At 39.8% G+C, this 16,723-nt stretch overlaps 1 protein-coding gene across 2 annotated transcripts in view; it reads left to right on the top strand.

Annotated features, from left to right (window-relative positions):
• SPAST (spastin) overlaps positions 1–8,970 on the top strand; it is an 87,395-nt gene extending 78,425 nt beyond the window's left edge. For both annotated transcript variants that reach the window (XM_019527138.1, XM_019527137.1), the window contains 3 exons: positions 1,345–1,415; positions 3,648–3,688; positions 5,968–8,970. In XM_019527138.1, coding sequence (XP_019382683.1) covers positions 1,345–1,415; positions 3,648–3,688; positions 5,968–6,090 — 235 coding nt within the window. In that variant the 3' untranslated portion in view covers positions 6,091–8,970. The remainder of the gene's footprint in view (positions 1–1,344; positions 1,416–3,647; positions 3,689–5,967) is intronic.
• Positions 8,971–16,723: the final 7,753 nt, after the last annotated feature.

Genomic DNA, 16,723 nt, shown 5'->3' with positions numbered 1-16,723 from the left:
AACAAAACTGGCCCTAGGACTGACCCCTGGGGCACTCCACTTGGTCCTGGCTGCCAACTCGGTATCGAGCTGTTGGCTACTACCCTCTGAACCTGATGCTCCAGCCAGTTTCTGTCCACCTTACAGTCCATTCATCTAACCCATACTTCCTTAGCTTGCCTGCAAGAATGTTGTGGAAGACCATATCAAAAGACTTGTGGAAGTCAAGGTACATCACATCCACTGATCTCGCCATGTGCACAGAACCAGTCATTTCATCCTGGAAGGCAACCAGGTTGGTCAGGCATGACTTGCCCTTGGTGAATCCATGCTGACTCACCACCTTCTCCAAATGCTTGAGGATTCCTTGAGGATCTCCTCCATGACTTTTCCAGGGACTGAGGTGAGGCTGTAGTTCCCTGGATCCTCTTTTTTCCCTTTCTTAAATATGGGCACTATGTTTGCCCTTTTCCAGTCATCCAGGACCTCTCCTGATTGCCATGAATTTTCAGAGATGATGGCCAGTGGCTCCGGAATCTCAACAGCCAACTTCTTCAGCACCCTGGAGTACATCCCATCCAGCCCCATGGACTTGTATGTGTCCAGCTTTTCTAAATAGTTCTTAACCTGTTCTTTTGCCACTGTTGGCTGCTCACTGCCTCCCCTAAGTGTGCTGCTTAGTGCAGTAATCTTGGAGCTGACCTTGCCTGTGAAGGAATAAGAAACTGGAGCCAGGCTCTGTGGCATTGGATTGCTGCCACTGCTGCCTCGGGAGGCCCCCAGGTAAGGCTTCTGGGGCCAGTACAGGTGCTGTCCCCAGCCTCCCCTACCCCACCTGGAACAATTTGCCCTGCACCAACCCCACATACAGGAGCATGCACAGCAGCAAAAAGCAGTGGCACAAATTTGTGCTGCTGCTATTTTTGCTGCAGCAACCACACATCCCTGCATGTAAGGACATGCCCACCGAGGTTAAAAAACATATGCAAGATGTATTTTAAGGTTGTTTTTTTAAAGCAAGTATTTTAGAGTATAGGGCACTTAATAGCTAGGGGTCTCTCTAAAGACAATTAATGCATCTGCTTAAGAGCAAGTGTTTTATAAAATATTTTTTGGTTGCAGTTCTCAGGTTTGCTTTTCTAGTATGCTGTTTTACATTTAATACTGATTTATTACTATGTTAATAGGTAAAATATCTTTACTTCAGAAGTATGTTCAAACTAGTATGTTTATGTAATGTCTATAGCTTTTTTTTTCCTGAGGGAAATACTGTTTACCTTTTTAGTAGAATTTGCTTGGAGACGTGGAGAATATTGCAAGCTTGTTACATATTTTTTTTCTCCCTTCTAACATATTTTTATAAAGAATGACAGATGGATATTCAGGAAGTGATCTAACTGCACTAGCAAAGGATGCAGCACTGGGCCCTATTCGAGGTAAGAAGTTAACTCTTCACATAGATTTTCTAGGCAAAATTAAATGCCTTCAGGACCTTTTGAATGCATTGTTACTGTCTTCCCCCTTATTCCCTTGTCTCTCTAAATTAACATATTTAAGTTAGACCCAGGAGATGTTGGGAGGTGTGCCTGGTAAGATAGGTCTAGTTTGACTTTACTATTTGTCACTACATGACAAAAGGAAACATTATCGACTCCCTGCAGAAGACACATTTTAACATTCTTTGCCTTAGTTTATAGTACATATCCCAGTTTCTTTCCAGGGTAACTGAACCCTCATCTTTGTCTATCCCTACTTGCTTAATTGTATGCTTTGTTTGCTTCATCAGCCTCCAAAAAATTGTTCTCATCCAATTCATGGTCTGTAATCTTCTGGAGGTGCTACCACAAGGGGAGCACTTATTAATTCACCAGATTCATTTGCCTTTCAGCCTGTTAATACCAGATGTACCACTGAATGACAGTTATGAGTCCATTCAGTTGTGGCTACCCCTGTGATATTGCCATCTTTGAAACTTGCTGATAAAATCATTGGCAAAGCTGGAGCCAAAAAAATGCTTGTTTCAGAAAGGCATATGACTTAATTCTCTGTCTATGCCTTCTAGGTATTGCTACTGTTTGGTAATGTTGTACTGTGTGTCAGCACAAGGTGTTTTTTTATGAAGAAATTATGACTACTTCGCACCGTGGAGTATCCAAGTATTGTCTTTGCAGATCCACACTTGTCCACTTTGCTCACTACTTTGAAGTCTGGAATTAGATTTCAGATAGGCAGCTATTTGTTTAGTCAGAGGATACAGTTGGTCTCTGCATCACCATCACGTGGGTGTGAATGGTGTTTAAAATGGGTCATGGATTTGAGACACTAGGTACAAATCCTAGTATGTGGATTTGCAAATGTACAACATTCTGAACTTTGTTACCAAGTAGCTCCATTTTTCTTTGTTCTACCCCCATAGCCACTTTTAATGGGCAGTCAGTCATGAGTCGAGTGAAAATTTATGGGAAAAAGTCTTTCATATATTGTGAAAACTGGGATGTTATAGCACCAATCAACGTCTCATAAGTGATATCCTTATCTGTTCCTCTGTAAGTTGGAACAATGCATTAAACCGCTGTATTAAAATGTCTGTGCATTTTATTTCCAGTGTAAATGCTACGTATGTGGCATTTTCTTCATATGAAAGAAAAAAGTTTAACCTCCCTCATCCCCATCCCCCACCCCAACAAAAACCAAACCAAACCCTAAGATTCTGTGGCTTGCAGTTCCTTGCTTCCGACTTGTCTCAATATGTTTTTATAAGTTCCTTCTATTTGTAACTCTCTGACCTCCACCTAGACTCATTCACTACTAGGGAGAAGGAAACTACAGGGTAAATAAATGTCTCATGTTAATCCCTGTGCAGTCTGTTTTCACATTATAACCCCATTGACCATGGAATCATTGCATTTAAACCTCTACACACTTGTTTGACTTGTATGTAGGAGTTTATTCAACAACAATTCTGTTGACAGAGTGAGGAAGAGTAAAACACATGCTCTGGTACAATTTGAATTGATTTTTTTTAAATAAAAATTACACCAATATCAGTAATGAACAGAAATGCAACAGACATGCAGCTATTCTGCCTTCAGTAGCTGGCTGCTACTGCATTTTGTTTGTAGATGGCAGAGAAGCAGTTAAGAGCCTATTTTACATTTTAGTATTAGCTACCCTAAGATAGACATGGACAGAAATGGTTTAAATAAACCATTATGATCTACACAGGTTGACTATGGGGAAAGGGGCATTTTATTTTCTCCCCGATTCTTTCAGGAGTAATTCTCTTCTATGTTGGGGAAAATTACCCCACTTCAGGGGGTTGTTACCTGTCTACTAAATAAATACATCTATATCTATATCTATATAGTAGACAGGTGACAAATATATACATATATAAATATATATGTTTATTTAACCTATATAACATGTAGGTTGTTCGTGGTTTCTGTGTCTTGGTTATGCTGGCTCAGCAGAGCTAAAAGGAGTAAAAGCCAAGAAGATTAAATCACTAAAGCTTCAGTCATCAGATCTGAATACATAAGGAACAGATCCACTGAGATAGAGGTGCCGGTTTAGCCGCTTTTTTGACTAAAACTATGTAAAATGTTCCTAAGCATCCAAAGTCTTGGTATTTCCTGTAAAACTAATAGAGTTTATTTTTTTGACAGAACTAAAACCAGAACAGGTGAAGAATATGTCAGCAAGTGAGGTATGATAATTTCCCATACCTTTTTTTCTTTTTTGGGTAGGATGCATAGATTTCTAAAATAAAATATTGTCTAATTTTTATGATCTAAATTAAACATTGAACACCTTCAGGAGCAAATTGGATGCTTATCTTGCTGGGATCCAGTGACCCCAGCTGACTTCCTGCCCTTTGGGTGTGGGGCTGGACTCGATGATCTTCTGAGGTCCCTTCCAGCCCTAACGTCTATGAAATCTATGTGCTGTGTATTAACCACAAAACAGTAATATTTCATTCTGAAGTGAAAAGCCCCCTAAAAATATTGGTAACATGAAATCCTTTAAACGAGTTTAGTAGTGATTTATCAGTTATTTAGAAAGTCAAAAAATTATATTTGCCATTAATGGTAAAAGGCATATTAATGATTTCTAGGAGCCATTTTGAAATGGTCTTTTTATACATAAGAAATGTTCATAACAGCTGGACTGAGAGAGGGAATGGATAAACCATCAAATAGCAGCATGTTATTAAGTAACTAAGGCTTCATGCAGAACAACTGCTGAGCAGGAGCTGTCCACCTGCTTGCTTTCAACCTTTAGTGGCTGGAAGCTAAGCTACAGTAATGCTGTACTGTTTCACTCAGGGGTAAGCTGCCTGCTTTAGTTTCCACTTCTGCGGGTGAGAACAGGCTGATGAACAGGTAGTGCACATGTCAGCTTCCATAGGCAGCCGCTGTCCCCTGTGTCAAGAACCGTGTTTGAGATAATGGTGCTAGTTAAACTTATGTCTTCATAATCAAAGTGCTTAGGCTTCTGTATACTAAAAAAAAAAAATAAAAAAATTGGGGGGCAGAGGGTGGGGAGCCTGCAGTGCTCAAGTTGGCAAACATTAAATAAGTGGCTTTGAATCCATGTTTGTCTCAATAAGGGTGTTTTGGGGTTTTTTTTAAGATGCAGAAGTTTTCCTATTATCACTAGTTCAGAATTACTCTTGTTAAATTACTGTTTGAAAGTATTAATTTTCAGAGCAAAATTACTATAAAGAGTTGGCTCTGCTGCAGTTTAATAAAACCAGCTCCTAATTTCTCATGTTGGAGGGAGAAATTTAATTTCACAGTTGCTTATTTCTCCAGCGGTGCAACTTTGTTGTCCAAGCTCTTCTTTGAAGTAAAGTAGCTCAGATAAGAAGTGGTTTCACCCTGGAAAATAAGGCTCCCGCAACTTTATGCTATACTTGTAAACTGTATTTGTACTCTGAAGATTTGCCTTTAATAGGGGAGGCAGCGAAAGTAGTGAAGTGGCTGAATGGTGATTTGTGCCCAAAAGCATGTCTAACATCAGTTGGTCCAAAAAAGATACCAGAAAAGAAACCTCTTACACATTTATAGGACCAGCATAGCTGCAACAACCCTCTAGCTGTACTAACCATATGATTTGTGTGTACTTTCCTTCTGCTTTAAGTGTACTCAGGCAGCCATGTTTGAGTCATAGGCTCATTGTATGGGTAGCAGAAATCCTTATCGCTGTGGGATCTGATTGTATTAAATATAAAAAGCTGCTGCATGAAAATGTCCTGTGCTGTTTGAAGGTTGCTGCTGCCATACAAACAAAGGCTCAAGAATTTCTAAAATTGTAACGTGTGCATTTACTTAATGACACAAGTATTAGGACCATAGGATATAAAGTTGTCTAAGGACATGGAAGATGTAGAAAATGTTGTTTGCCTGGCAGATGGTCTATTTACCAGCCTGACTGTTCTGCCTTTACTTGAATAAACTTTTGTCTCCTACTTCTTTGTATATCCTGACTGTTCACTTGATTTCTTAGAGCAGTGTTCTGAAATTACACTCTAAATTGTGTTCAGGTGTAAGGGGATACTGTCCATGCATATGTGCTTTCTTGAGACTGGTGGCACCACGCAACAAAATCTTGCTGACATCTTAATCCTGTTATCTGTGAAAAAGGGGACAGCATGAACAAGGTCATACTGCTTCTATAGATACTTGCCTCTTCATAGGCACTAGGTACTGCCACCTAGAAGAATGAGAAAACATTTCACCTTATTTTGGTCTTGGCTGAATTAGCATTGTCCAATTTATTTATTTATTTATTTATTTCTAAGGTCCTATCTATAGAGCTTCTTATTGTAATCTTTTAATTTGGGTTTGAGTAACCAAAATAACATCCATTTACCTTGCTTATTTCTTCACCCTCCCACCCCCATCAAGTTAAAAGCATAAATTTGAGTAAACAAAATTACATAAAAACATTTTTGTCCTAAAAGGCCTCTGCATTTTTGTTTAGATGAGGAATATCAAATTGACGGATTTCACAGAGTCTTTGAAGAAGATAAAGCGCAGTTTGAGCCCTCAAACCGTGGATGCATACATTCGCTGGAACAAGGACTTTGGCGATACCACAGTTTGAAACACTGCTTTGTAAAAGTGAGAGAAGAAAGTGCTATCTGCAAGAAGCAATTGGTACAGACTGCTGGACTGCAGCCAGAGTTTACAGGACTTTACAGATCTTTATCTGCACTAAAACTTGAGATTGAATAAAGAAAAAATGTACAATGTGAAATATGTTGATCAAGGCTTCCTTGCCATTTGTGCACAGGGCACTCTAAGTTAGAGCACAATAAGGCCTGGGGTAAACTCTCTAGCAATCTAATCATGATATAAACAATAATTTGTGCATTGTGTTGTAGCTAGAAGGTTCCAATGGCATTTACTGTTGGAAGGCCCTACTCCCTTAGTTAATTTTATAATTTTGCTTATGGTGTTGACTTTTCCTGCTTTCTTCCTGATAACAACTAACTTAACTGGACTTTTGTAAATTTTTATTGTTTCCATTTTTGACATTTTTATTCACACTGTGCCAAATAAACAATTTCCCTATGCAACAGGAAGAACAGCATTGGGGAGTAGCATTATTAAAAAGGATAAGGCAGCTGGTCTGTTATTACTTTCTTTTGTCTGGTTGTATTATGGCTATACAGTTCACATGACAGTTTTAAATTCTTTGCTAGCAGAATGGCGCAAAAAAGAAACTTCTTAAAAAAATCAGTTTTACGATTACATCATAAAATTAGTAAACTAAGCCATTCTTTACCTGCAATATTGTTTAATGCATTTGTGCAGCTTACACTGTAGAATGCCAGCTTATCTTTATGATGCAAAACTTTCACTTGAAGACCAACTGACACATGAGAGGGTAAGTCATAAACTGTCAGATTTTTTAAACTGAAGTCTTACAGTCTGTACCAGTTTACTTCCATTTTGGTTTTTACCTTCTTAAATTTTAAGTGTGCATTAAGGCAAGAGGCTACAGGTTTAATACACACTGGCATTTTTATAGCCTTCATATATTTTGGTTTATATACTGGTATCTATTCTAGATTCAGCTGATCTGTTCTTATTAAAGTAAGTATGGTCTTAATGAAAATCCGGGTATTTGTATTTATACTCTGATAAAGGTAAATACATGCTTGCCCTTTTATTGCATAGGGTTGATATTTTTTGTTTACAAATTCAACTGTGGAGCTTAAAACTTTGACAAGAAAGTGCTTGTAGGAAGGAATACAGTCTTAGCTTTGGAAAACTTCTTTCACTAATGTTAGACACCCCACCTTACTGAAGATTTTGCCAGATAAATAATGTTTTCATTTTCATCTTCAGTAATAATGTTCCTAAATCAGTTTATATAGACTTTTTTTTTTTTAGCTTTTTTAAATTAGCAACAGAATTCTCCATTAAGATTTTCATTAAAAGAAATGTTCTTACATATGGAGGAATAAAGCAGTTTAAAACACTGTAGGGATAGTTGATCTTAGCAATTATAAAAATAATTTACAGAGCTGCTGTGCTGCTGATACCACCAGAGTGCTGTCTTTTGTTCAGTATCTGACAGCAGGAACTAAATCGTAAAAGCTGCGTCAAAACTGTACAGAGGAGTATATGTGACTGTTCTAGGGTTTCTCTTTTTCTTTTCTTTGTTTTAAACTGCCGATTGCTTAATATAACAAAAAATCAGTTAAGGCAATGAGACATGATAAGAAATACAGGAGGTTGTGTTACACAAATGCTTTTTGAAGACTGAAAGGTTTTCAAGATTGACATTTTTTAAACATGTTTATTATAAATAATTAAGGTGTGTGGGTTCTTTTCCCCTGATCCATCTCTCTTCAGTTTAAACTAGCCAGCAGCACTAAAGGATTTCAGTGCCTCAGCTTTCTATAAAAAGCCTTTTAATTCCTTGTTGTCTGGCTTTTGTTCTGCCTTAGGACTATGAAGTGTCTGTTTTGCACCACTTGGCTAATTCATACCATTTTTGTTAGGCTTGGGGCCAAGGTTGGTTAGTATTACTTTAGTTATTCAGAAGGGTACTGTAACAGGTGAACATCTAGGAAAGACTCTGCATCTTCTCTCTTGTTATCTAAACTTGCCTTGATGTCATTTTGGAGCAGTAATTACTTTGTATAGTACAAGAGATCTGTTTAAACTTTATTTTTAGTCAGGTTTTGTGCTGTCCAACCTACATTTTTTTACTTTACTTAAACAGGAAGAAATGTACTAGAGTCTTACACAAGAAGGTATAATTCAGTGCAACCTTTTTTCACTTGCAGTATAGGGATCATCTTGTTCACCTGCAACGAAAATACACCTATATGCAGCACTTATCATGCAGAAGACCTTAAACATGCATAGGGCAGATAGGTTTAGGAAATATCCATTTCATACAAATCAGTACAGGTCGTAAGGTAGAGTCTAGGCATATGTGGACAATTACCAATACTTATTGTTAAAGTTGCTGTCTAACCCATCCTGAATATTATGTTTTTATAATGTGGGAACAGACTACATACGGTATTATAGATGTTACTAACACAGCAATGAGTAGTAGGACTGCTTATCCGACTGGTTCTCTATTTTTGCCACAATTGTTGCATTTTTGACAGCACCGTGAACTGGTTTATCATCCATAGATTTCCTTTGAGCTTCAAGATTTACAGTTGGCTAAATGATTCTTTCTGAATTGGCAGTTCTGCCTTCTTCAGGGAAATATCTTGGCATTTTGTTCTGTTCTTTGATACATTTGTGGCCTAGAATTACCTGGATGCTTCTGTAAATCACTTGTAAAGTGAAATTAGTGGGGGGTTTTGTTCTGCATTTCAGGTTTAAGTATGTTCCAGTCCAGCAACTTCCATTTATCCACACTGAACTAACAGCATAAAAGCTGACATTTGAAATGTATGCTTTGCTTTCTAAAGCTGTGTTGCTGTTTGTTAGATAAATGTGGATCTCTTTACAGATGGTTGCTCTTTTTCCCACTAATCTATTGAACTGAAGTAGGATAGACAGGAAATTGTTTGGCTTAAACTTCAAATGAAAGTATAGCAGCCTTACAAGCAATAAACTTTTTCAGAGTTCCCCACTACTCGTTGCCTGACAATGATCATGCTTTCTTTAAAATTACTAGAGTGCTGCTTGTCTGGCCTCCTGCCTGTGTGCTTTTTAAATCCAGTTTTGTAAAGTAGTCTTTTATCAGGCTTATTAGAAGTGTCTATCTCTACCTTTTGCTTTTCAGCAGAAGTTCTACTTCTGACTAACTGGAGGAAGAATTTTCTTGCTCTGACAGGTTCGGTTTCTATAAGAAAAAAATAAGTGCTTTCAGACGCTACTCTCCCTCTTTTTTTTTTTTTTTCCAGTGTGGTGAATTTCACTCACTAATGCTGCAGCTGCTTCTGTACAGGACATTGAAATTATTAAGTAAGACTAATACAAATGTCCTAAGACTACTCTAAACAGCCCTCATTTAAGTTTGTTATCACTTACTACTCTTAAACCTATTAAGCAGTGCATTCTCTCAAAGCACAAAGATGTCTGGAAAGTACAGAGATACCCTAATAGCATCTCAGTATTGCAGCACAGTAATGCAGACTTTTTTCCCTCAAAAGTATGAATTGGGAACAGCAAGGAATCTTGGAACTGGACCAAAAGTCTGTGAAATATTCCTGCCGTTTCTTCAGAGCAGGATACATATGCAGCCATTACTTTCTTGGCAAATGACTCTCTTCAGACTGCACATAGTTTAAGCTTTAATCAAGTTGTCTACCACTTGAGAACTTTTACTAAGGAAAACCAGTCATTCTTTAGCCAAATTTGACTGTAGCCATGCAAAAATAATGTGTAAAGAAAATGGCAAAAGCTTGATCAGTATTCTAAAAATGTAAAGAGGAATGAGGTCTGATCCCACTCTGAAGGTGGATACAAGACACATATGGTTGAAAAGGGAACACTTGAGCATGACTAAGGTACTTTCCATCATGAAGTTAGGAGCTCTCCCTCTCCCCACTCCCCTGCCCCCCCTGCAGAAAGGACAGTTCAGTCAATTAGGGTTACAAAATGTTGCAGCCCACTCTACATCCTGATTTGAAGTGCTTGTATTCCCCAGTATGGACTTGGCAGCCATACCATTCTGTGCTAAAATTGTTTGTATTCTGTCCTATATACATGGTCTAGTAACTGTTGAGGATCTCCTTATCTAAGTATAACCCACAAATTCCTCTTGCACTCCCCTGCACATCATGAGGGTAATTTTATAGTAGGTCAGACTAGTCTTTATATATCTATGGTGCTTGAATGACAGTTCAGGATCTTCCATGTGTCTTGGCTTTGGAGTAGGGAAAACATGTCCTGTGTTTAGGACTTGTTTGTTCCCATTTGTCTACGTGTATGTCCATCTGTGTCTGTCTTCTAGAAGTTCTCTTGACATTACTGGATGTTAGGGGGCCTTGTGAGATGTCAAGAATGGAGAGAAAATTAGCAAGTAGATAAACAACCAGCAGAGTCATTGTAGTGGGATTCTAATGATTGCTTTCCTTCAGGGCAGTTGCTGGTTTCACTATGACAGGTACTTTTTGAGCCTTTATGTAGCATTGAAAGATATTGCTTTATTTCCCTGCTTTTTGTTTACAGTGATCACAATAGGAGTGTTTTCTAGGAAAGTGGATGAGTTTGACAGTTTTATAGATCTCATTCCTTAAAAACAAGAAAAGTTGTTTTGACGGTCCTTTTTTTTTTCTTGCTGGGAAAGGACAGGATTGTTGGTTACTGTCCAAAAGATATCTGCTAGCATACTCCTTATCCTAGTGGAAACTAATTTGTTTTAGAGCAGTAACTGTTTACTTTGTCAATAACTACCTCGTGAACCCAGCAATAATTGGCAAGGTAAACACTTCAGTGGACAGACGGATCCATTAGCCAAACTTCTGTACCAGTACTTACTTGGGGCGTGACCTTTTCCTTTCCAGATTTTTAGATGTCTGAAATGTAGGACAGTGGTTCTCAACCTGTTTTGTATCACAACCCAGTTGTAAACATTGGCCAGTCCTGCCCCAGTGCCCCTCACTCCTGACCCACTGCCCCCAGCCCCCCAGTGTGTGGGGCAGGGAGTGGATGTGTAGGGCATGGCCCCAAGCAGCCCCTTGCAGGTTGGAACTCTGCCAGCCTGCAAGGGAAAACCCACGGTTTCCCATGTCTTTCTCTCTTAAAGGAGACTTCATCTTAAAAGTTTGTTGATCCATTTTTAAAGTTCGTTCACAACCCATTCATATATTCTTGCAGCCCACTTTTGGGTTGTGACCCACGGGTGGAAAAACACTGATGCAGGAGATCAAAGTTCTTCTTTTACTGTAATTCTGTCCTTTTCTTCTTTGTGTAGATGGTTTAGATGGATGTAGATAAACATAACGTGCCAACATTACGTTTGTCTGTATGCTGTGTTGTGTTTAACACCATGCTCAAGATGCAGCTTCTCAGTTCTACATTACCCTTCTGCCTTTGGGAAACCAGAAATGGGAGAAGTCACTAATGACCAAGGATGCACTTAAGAAACAGTTTGGTGCTTCATGTGGACAAAAGGTTGAATGGTATAGAGCATTGGCTTTTTCAGAAATCCAGATTTTAGTTAAAGACCAAAGGTGCAGAAAAACAATACCGTTTTCCAGCAAACTTGCCAGATGACTCAAATTGGGGTAGGGGGAGTAATTGTATTTTGTTGCTTCAGAGGCTCTTACTTCAGGGTGTCAGTTTTATGAAATGTTGTAAGTATTGCTACCCAGTATTAAATTATATCCTTTTATTGGTACAGGAACAGTGTGTAAAAAGCATGATGAACACTCATGTGGTTTTGGTTCCACAATTTTGATTGTTCTCTAATAAAATGTTGCAATTTGTCTGTTTTTTTTACTGTTTCCCTGTCAGTTTTATTGCATAAAACGTCCACAACTTAGCTTTTTAATAAACATGAGGCCTATTGCATTGTTGTTGTTTTTAAACTTCTCTGATGCTATAATACCAAATCATAGGAAAATTGTGTAACTACCTCAATTCAGTTTCTATGAGGTGGGTCTGAAGAACACTAAAACCAAGGAGAATAAAACCAAGAAAAACACTATAAACCTAAGTGCTACTTCCCAAATAAAATGGGCTAAAATTGAACATTTGGTTACCACCAGTTTTGATAAAGCACAAACAAAAGAGTGGAAACTACTATTTAGATAACTACTTAATCCCTAGAGTCTTGGTCAACTCTTAAAAATGGGTAAGGAAAACATCGCTCAGATGAGCTAAAACTAGTTTCTTTCAGCTGAGTTATGTGAGTAATGGCTTTTACAAAGATTGATTGGTTGGAGGGTGGCAGGAAAATTAAGAGAACTGCTTTTTTTTTGAGCTTGGAAGAATGTTTTAGGATTTAAAGTAGAAGTCTGGAAATTCTGATTCTTTGTTTTTGTCTACATGGACATCCTCACTAGGTGTGCATACACCATCGAAGTCTAGCTTAGAGACTTTATCCTACTACATGTATGGTGTACTATGATCTGGCTTTCTCATGCCCTGCATTGGAAGAGAGAAAAGATGGTGCACACTTTCTGTTTTGCAGTTCTTTGCAACTGTCAGCTTAAGGTCTCCTGGTCTAATCTCATGATTCCAGGGATGAACGTTTTGATTGAACCTTTTTCCAACAGCTGCAAACCTATGTGTCCCGTCTCCTTCCCCCCCCCCACCCCCCATCTGAATATATTCCCTGTAAGATAAAAGTTTTAGGTTTTTTTCCTTTTGGTTTTTTTGTGTAATCTTTGGTTTGGTTTTTGTCCACCACCACCATTTTCTCTGACATGGTTCTGCCATTTTGGGGTATTGTACCCAGTTGTTGCTATTCTCTTATCCATCTTTTCACCAGGAAAAGTTATTGTCCTTTTAGTCTCAAGATGGATGCCTTTGGGGGGGGGGGGGGGTTCTGGGCTTAATGCAGCATCTGGCTCGGGCTCTTCATATCTTGTTTGAAGTTCTAGAATCGTTTCTGTTACGCACCAGGTTCCTTTAGGTGTTGCAAACCAGGGAAAAAAAGACCAATTAGACTCTACTTTGAGGGATAGAGTTAAAATGTGTTGACCACTTAAGTCCTAAGTTTTATTTGTTGGCTAGCTGCAGTTTGTTAGCTAAGTCTCATGGCTGCCTGGACAGCCTTTATGGGTTTTTTTTTTTTTTTTTTTTTTTCCCTCTATAAATGTATTACCAAGACGGGCTCATAACTGGACTTCTTTTAAAGAAGGCCTTTTAACTCTGGTGTTTAAGGGGCATGCAGTATTTGAAACTTCATTGAAATCAGCTGTCTGCCACAGCCCTTGGCATCTCACTCAGAGGCCACAGGGGTGACAGGTATTCTTGACCTGAAAGTTCTGTGTCCCCTATGAAGTGAGTACTGGGCAGAGGTCTACAGTTTGGGAGAAACGTATTGAAGCTGGGGTTCTTCATATCTCAAAGATTAGAGCTACCTTATGATACCAGGGGTGCTCTCTAGCTCCACAGAAGAGGCACAACTAGCAGTCATTTGCTGTTTTAAGGCATGCTATGCCAGACTTTTAAGGGCTGTGCATCAGACATCACTTCAGGTGCATTTACTTGTCATGGCTTTGAAGAGTCTAGGGAAAAAACCACTAGAGACCCTTGGTGGTTCAGTCCTCCCTGAGGTGGTAGAAGGACCCCATTCTGTGTGTGTAAGAGGTTATTGCTTCTCCCCGTGGCCCTGTTGATGGCCATTATAATAAAAGCTTAGTGAAAAGGGAGAGTGCGTATCAGAGCTTCCAGGAGTACTTGGGTGCTGCAGAGGACAAAACTATTAATATACCAGTGCTCAGGGTAGGGTGGGTTTGGAGAGCATGTCAGGCCTTCCTTTTGTGATATAAAAGGATGCCATGGGCAACTTGGCAGATAGTACTATGAAGTTCTGTCAAGAATGGTGTACGGTCCTTCCTATTATGCAGGCAGGCCAAACTGCCCAAGGCAGTGGTGCATTTGTCCCTTGTATACCTGTCTGTGATGTGCTTTCCTATTCTCCAGAACACCAAAATGAACTTGTCTCAACATTTCATTCCTCGCATCCCATGAGTTGGAAGGCCAAGGATTCTATTCCCCAATCAATAATTGCAGACTAAGGTTATCTGATGAACATTTTTTCATCAGATGTTTACAGGAACTGCCAGTCCTACTTCATGGAAGGCTGTGGTCTGATGTTGCCTTGGTTTTGTCATAAAGAACCCTTTTATATGCCTTCCCACTTCTGCCTCTACTTCTAGGGGTTTGCCACAAGGTGAGATGGGATGTAGTACAGATGATCATGAGGGCTACTGCATGGCTGAGTTCTGGTAGTAAGACTTGCTGACATCTGAGAGAGCTCACGGTTCTGCCCCTGGGACTGAGCTTTTTTTACCCAAGACAAAGGGAAAATCCTTAACCACTACCTGCATTCTCTATGTCTCAACTTGATACTGGAGGAAGTGTTATACTTGTTAGACAGTCTCATTCATAGCCTAAGAGGCCCGGATTCCCTAAATCATGTTGGAGAAACCCCTCCCTTGGTGCTTCCTCTATAGACCTTATTAGAACATCTGCTGGGCTTCAGAGATGTAGGCTTGTATATTAGCTTGGCCAAAGTCCACTATCCCCCAGTTGAGTGCCTGCATGTGCCTTCTCACTTGCCTGTCCTGAACTGCTTGCGACTCAAAGTTTTCTCTCTGGTTAAAGGTTCCTTTTTCACAGAAGGGACTTCAATCCTTGCAGCTGCAATGGGGCTGGCATTTGAACCTACAGTTTACATGCTGCTTGCTTCACTGCTTCATGAAAACAGTGTCCTAGACCTAGCACTTTGGCAATGAGGGTGCGTGAGATGCAAGCCCTATGATGGATCCTCTCTATATCAACAACTTTCTAAGTAATTATCCTTGAGGATCCATCCCAAGTTCTAACTCAGATTTGTCACAGAAGGATGAATTTGTTAATTATATTTGTTAGTTGTCAGTTAAACTAATGAACATGATGTTTTTAGATTTGAAGTTTTAGTTTTGATGTAAATATGAATGAAGGAACTATTTAGGATTCCAGCTAATGTGGCAACAAGACAACTTAGCCAACAGCAGATGTCATAGCAAGTACACCTGAGATTTCTAGTGCAGCTTTTAAAGCTGTATCCTCAGAAGTATGGATAGCCTTGTCTAGCCTTCACTAGATGTTCTGCTGTTTCCTTAGGTTTCAGCTGTTAGGAAATGGTAAAGTAACTCTGAGGTCTTACCTTCATATATGAACTTAAAACGCAGTAGGCAGTGCATGTAGCCTTTTGTCAGTAAGAGACTTGAACTTTACCAAACTGGCTTCCATAGGGTGTTATTCTTGGCTATTTCCACCTCTACCCCATATATTTAATTTTTCCCCTAGCATTTCAGGTAATATATTTTCAAAAAAGGAATTAGAAAACTGAAATTCCAAGGGCTCTGCAGTGGAGCAGTCCAGTTGGTCCCCTCTTATCACCTTTCAGTAACATCCAACCATATCTTCCCTCTAATTCAGTTGGTTAGTGCCAAACTAATTTGAGCTAATAACAAAGCCTACAAACCGATGGTGATAAAGCTGGAACATAAGCTGCCTGTGAAACTGAGCTCACACCTAGCTGATAGTGCAGGCACAGAATGCAAAAGAACAGCTCAAATAATAATGAGGCTATACAAAAACTTAAGCAATGGTTAAATAAGGGTGAATATAAAGGAAAAGTTACAATAATACTAAAATTCACCATTGAAGCAGGTACAACTAAAGCTAAATGTGACAAGCTACCCTAACCTAATTGCTGGCTCCAACCTCCCCTACCTTACCTGGGGTAACCTGCCACATGCTGAAGGGCATGGCATAGGCATTCCCAAGGACAAGTAGCAGGGATGCAAGGTGTGCCACTGCTACTTGTCCCTGGGGCCCCAAACCTCTGTCCTCATTTGGACGCAGCCCTAGAGAATAAAGATTCCTGTATCCAAAGGATAGTCGTCAAAGGCAGCTTAGTCAGGAAGGACATATTTTCCTTTTCCCCCTAACTCGATCTCTTGTTGTGACTGAGACCTATACAGATGAGGTAGTAGAATTACTTGAGGCAAAGAGAAATTGTACCCAAGTGTAAAGTGAGTGTTCCTGGGAGCACCTCCTGTAACCCATCTGGTTAATCTCAGCCTAGTGTAGACTAGAGCATTAGCCTGTCCCTTAAGTGTGTCCTGGTGCCTGCATCTTGCTGGGAACAGTGGCACAAGGTGAGAAATACATTTACAGAAACAATTATGATGGGGGGAGGGAGATTCCCTCCTCAGCCTTGTGCACAAGTGCCCTATCAGCTGCCCTCTTTTCTGCTGCCACTGTGAGCTGTTCTCCAAGCCCATTCTGCAGTGGGGGCTGGACTCCTTAGAAGTCAGCTTCCTGCTCCGGTTGTGTCCTGTTGACCCTTGAATGGAGGCCCTGGCTGTCACGTTCATAGTTCCAATGTCAAGCACCTGCCTGATGCTTCTCAGTGGCATGGATCAGCTGCCTGCAGCTAGCTGGGCAAGATGGAGCCAGGATCAATCCTGGGAGAAGGCGGTGGGTTTCCTCTCAGCTTTCCCCTTTCAGCACAGCCCTGAAACTGCCCATGGCTTTTGAAAGGTGCACACTCTGATTGAGGTCTTAACATATTGGGGGGGGGGGGG

Source organism: Gavialis gangeticus, unplaced genomic scaffold (genome assembly GCF_001723915.1).
Source record: "Gavialis gangeticus isolate Ggan-Ray unplaced genomic scaffold, GavGan_comp1, whole genome shotgun sequence".
NCBI lineage: Eukaryota > Metazoa > Chordata > Crocodylia > Gavialidae > Gavialis > Gavialis gangeticus.
The sequence above is the reverse complement of the archived record's forward strand: the minus strand, read 5'-3'. Positions and strand labels throughout refer to the sequence as shown.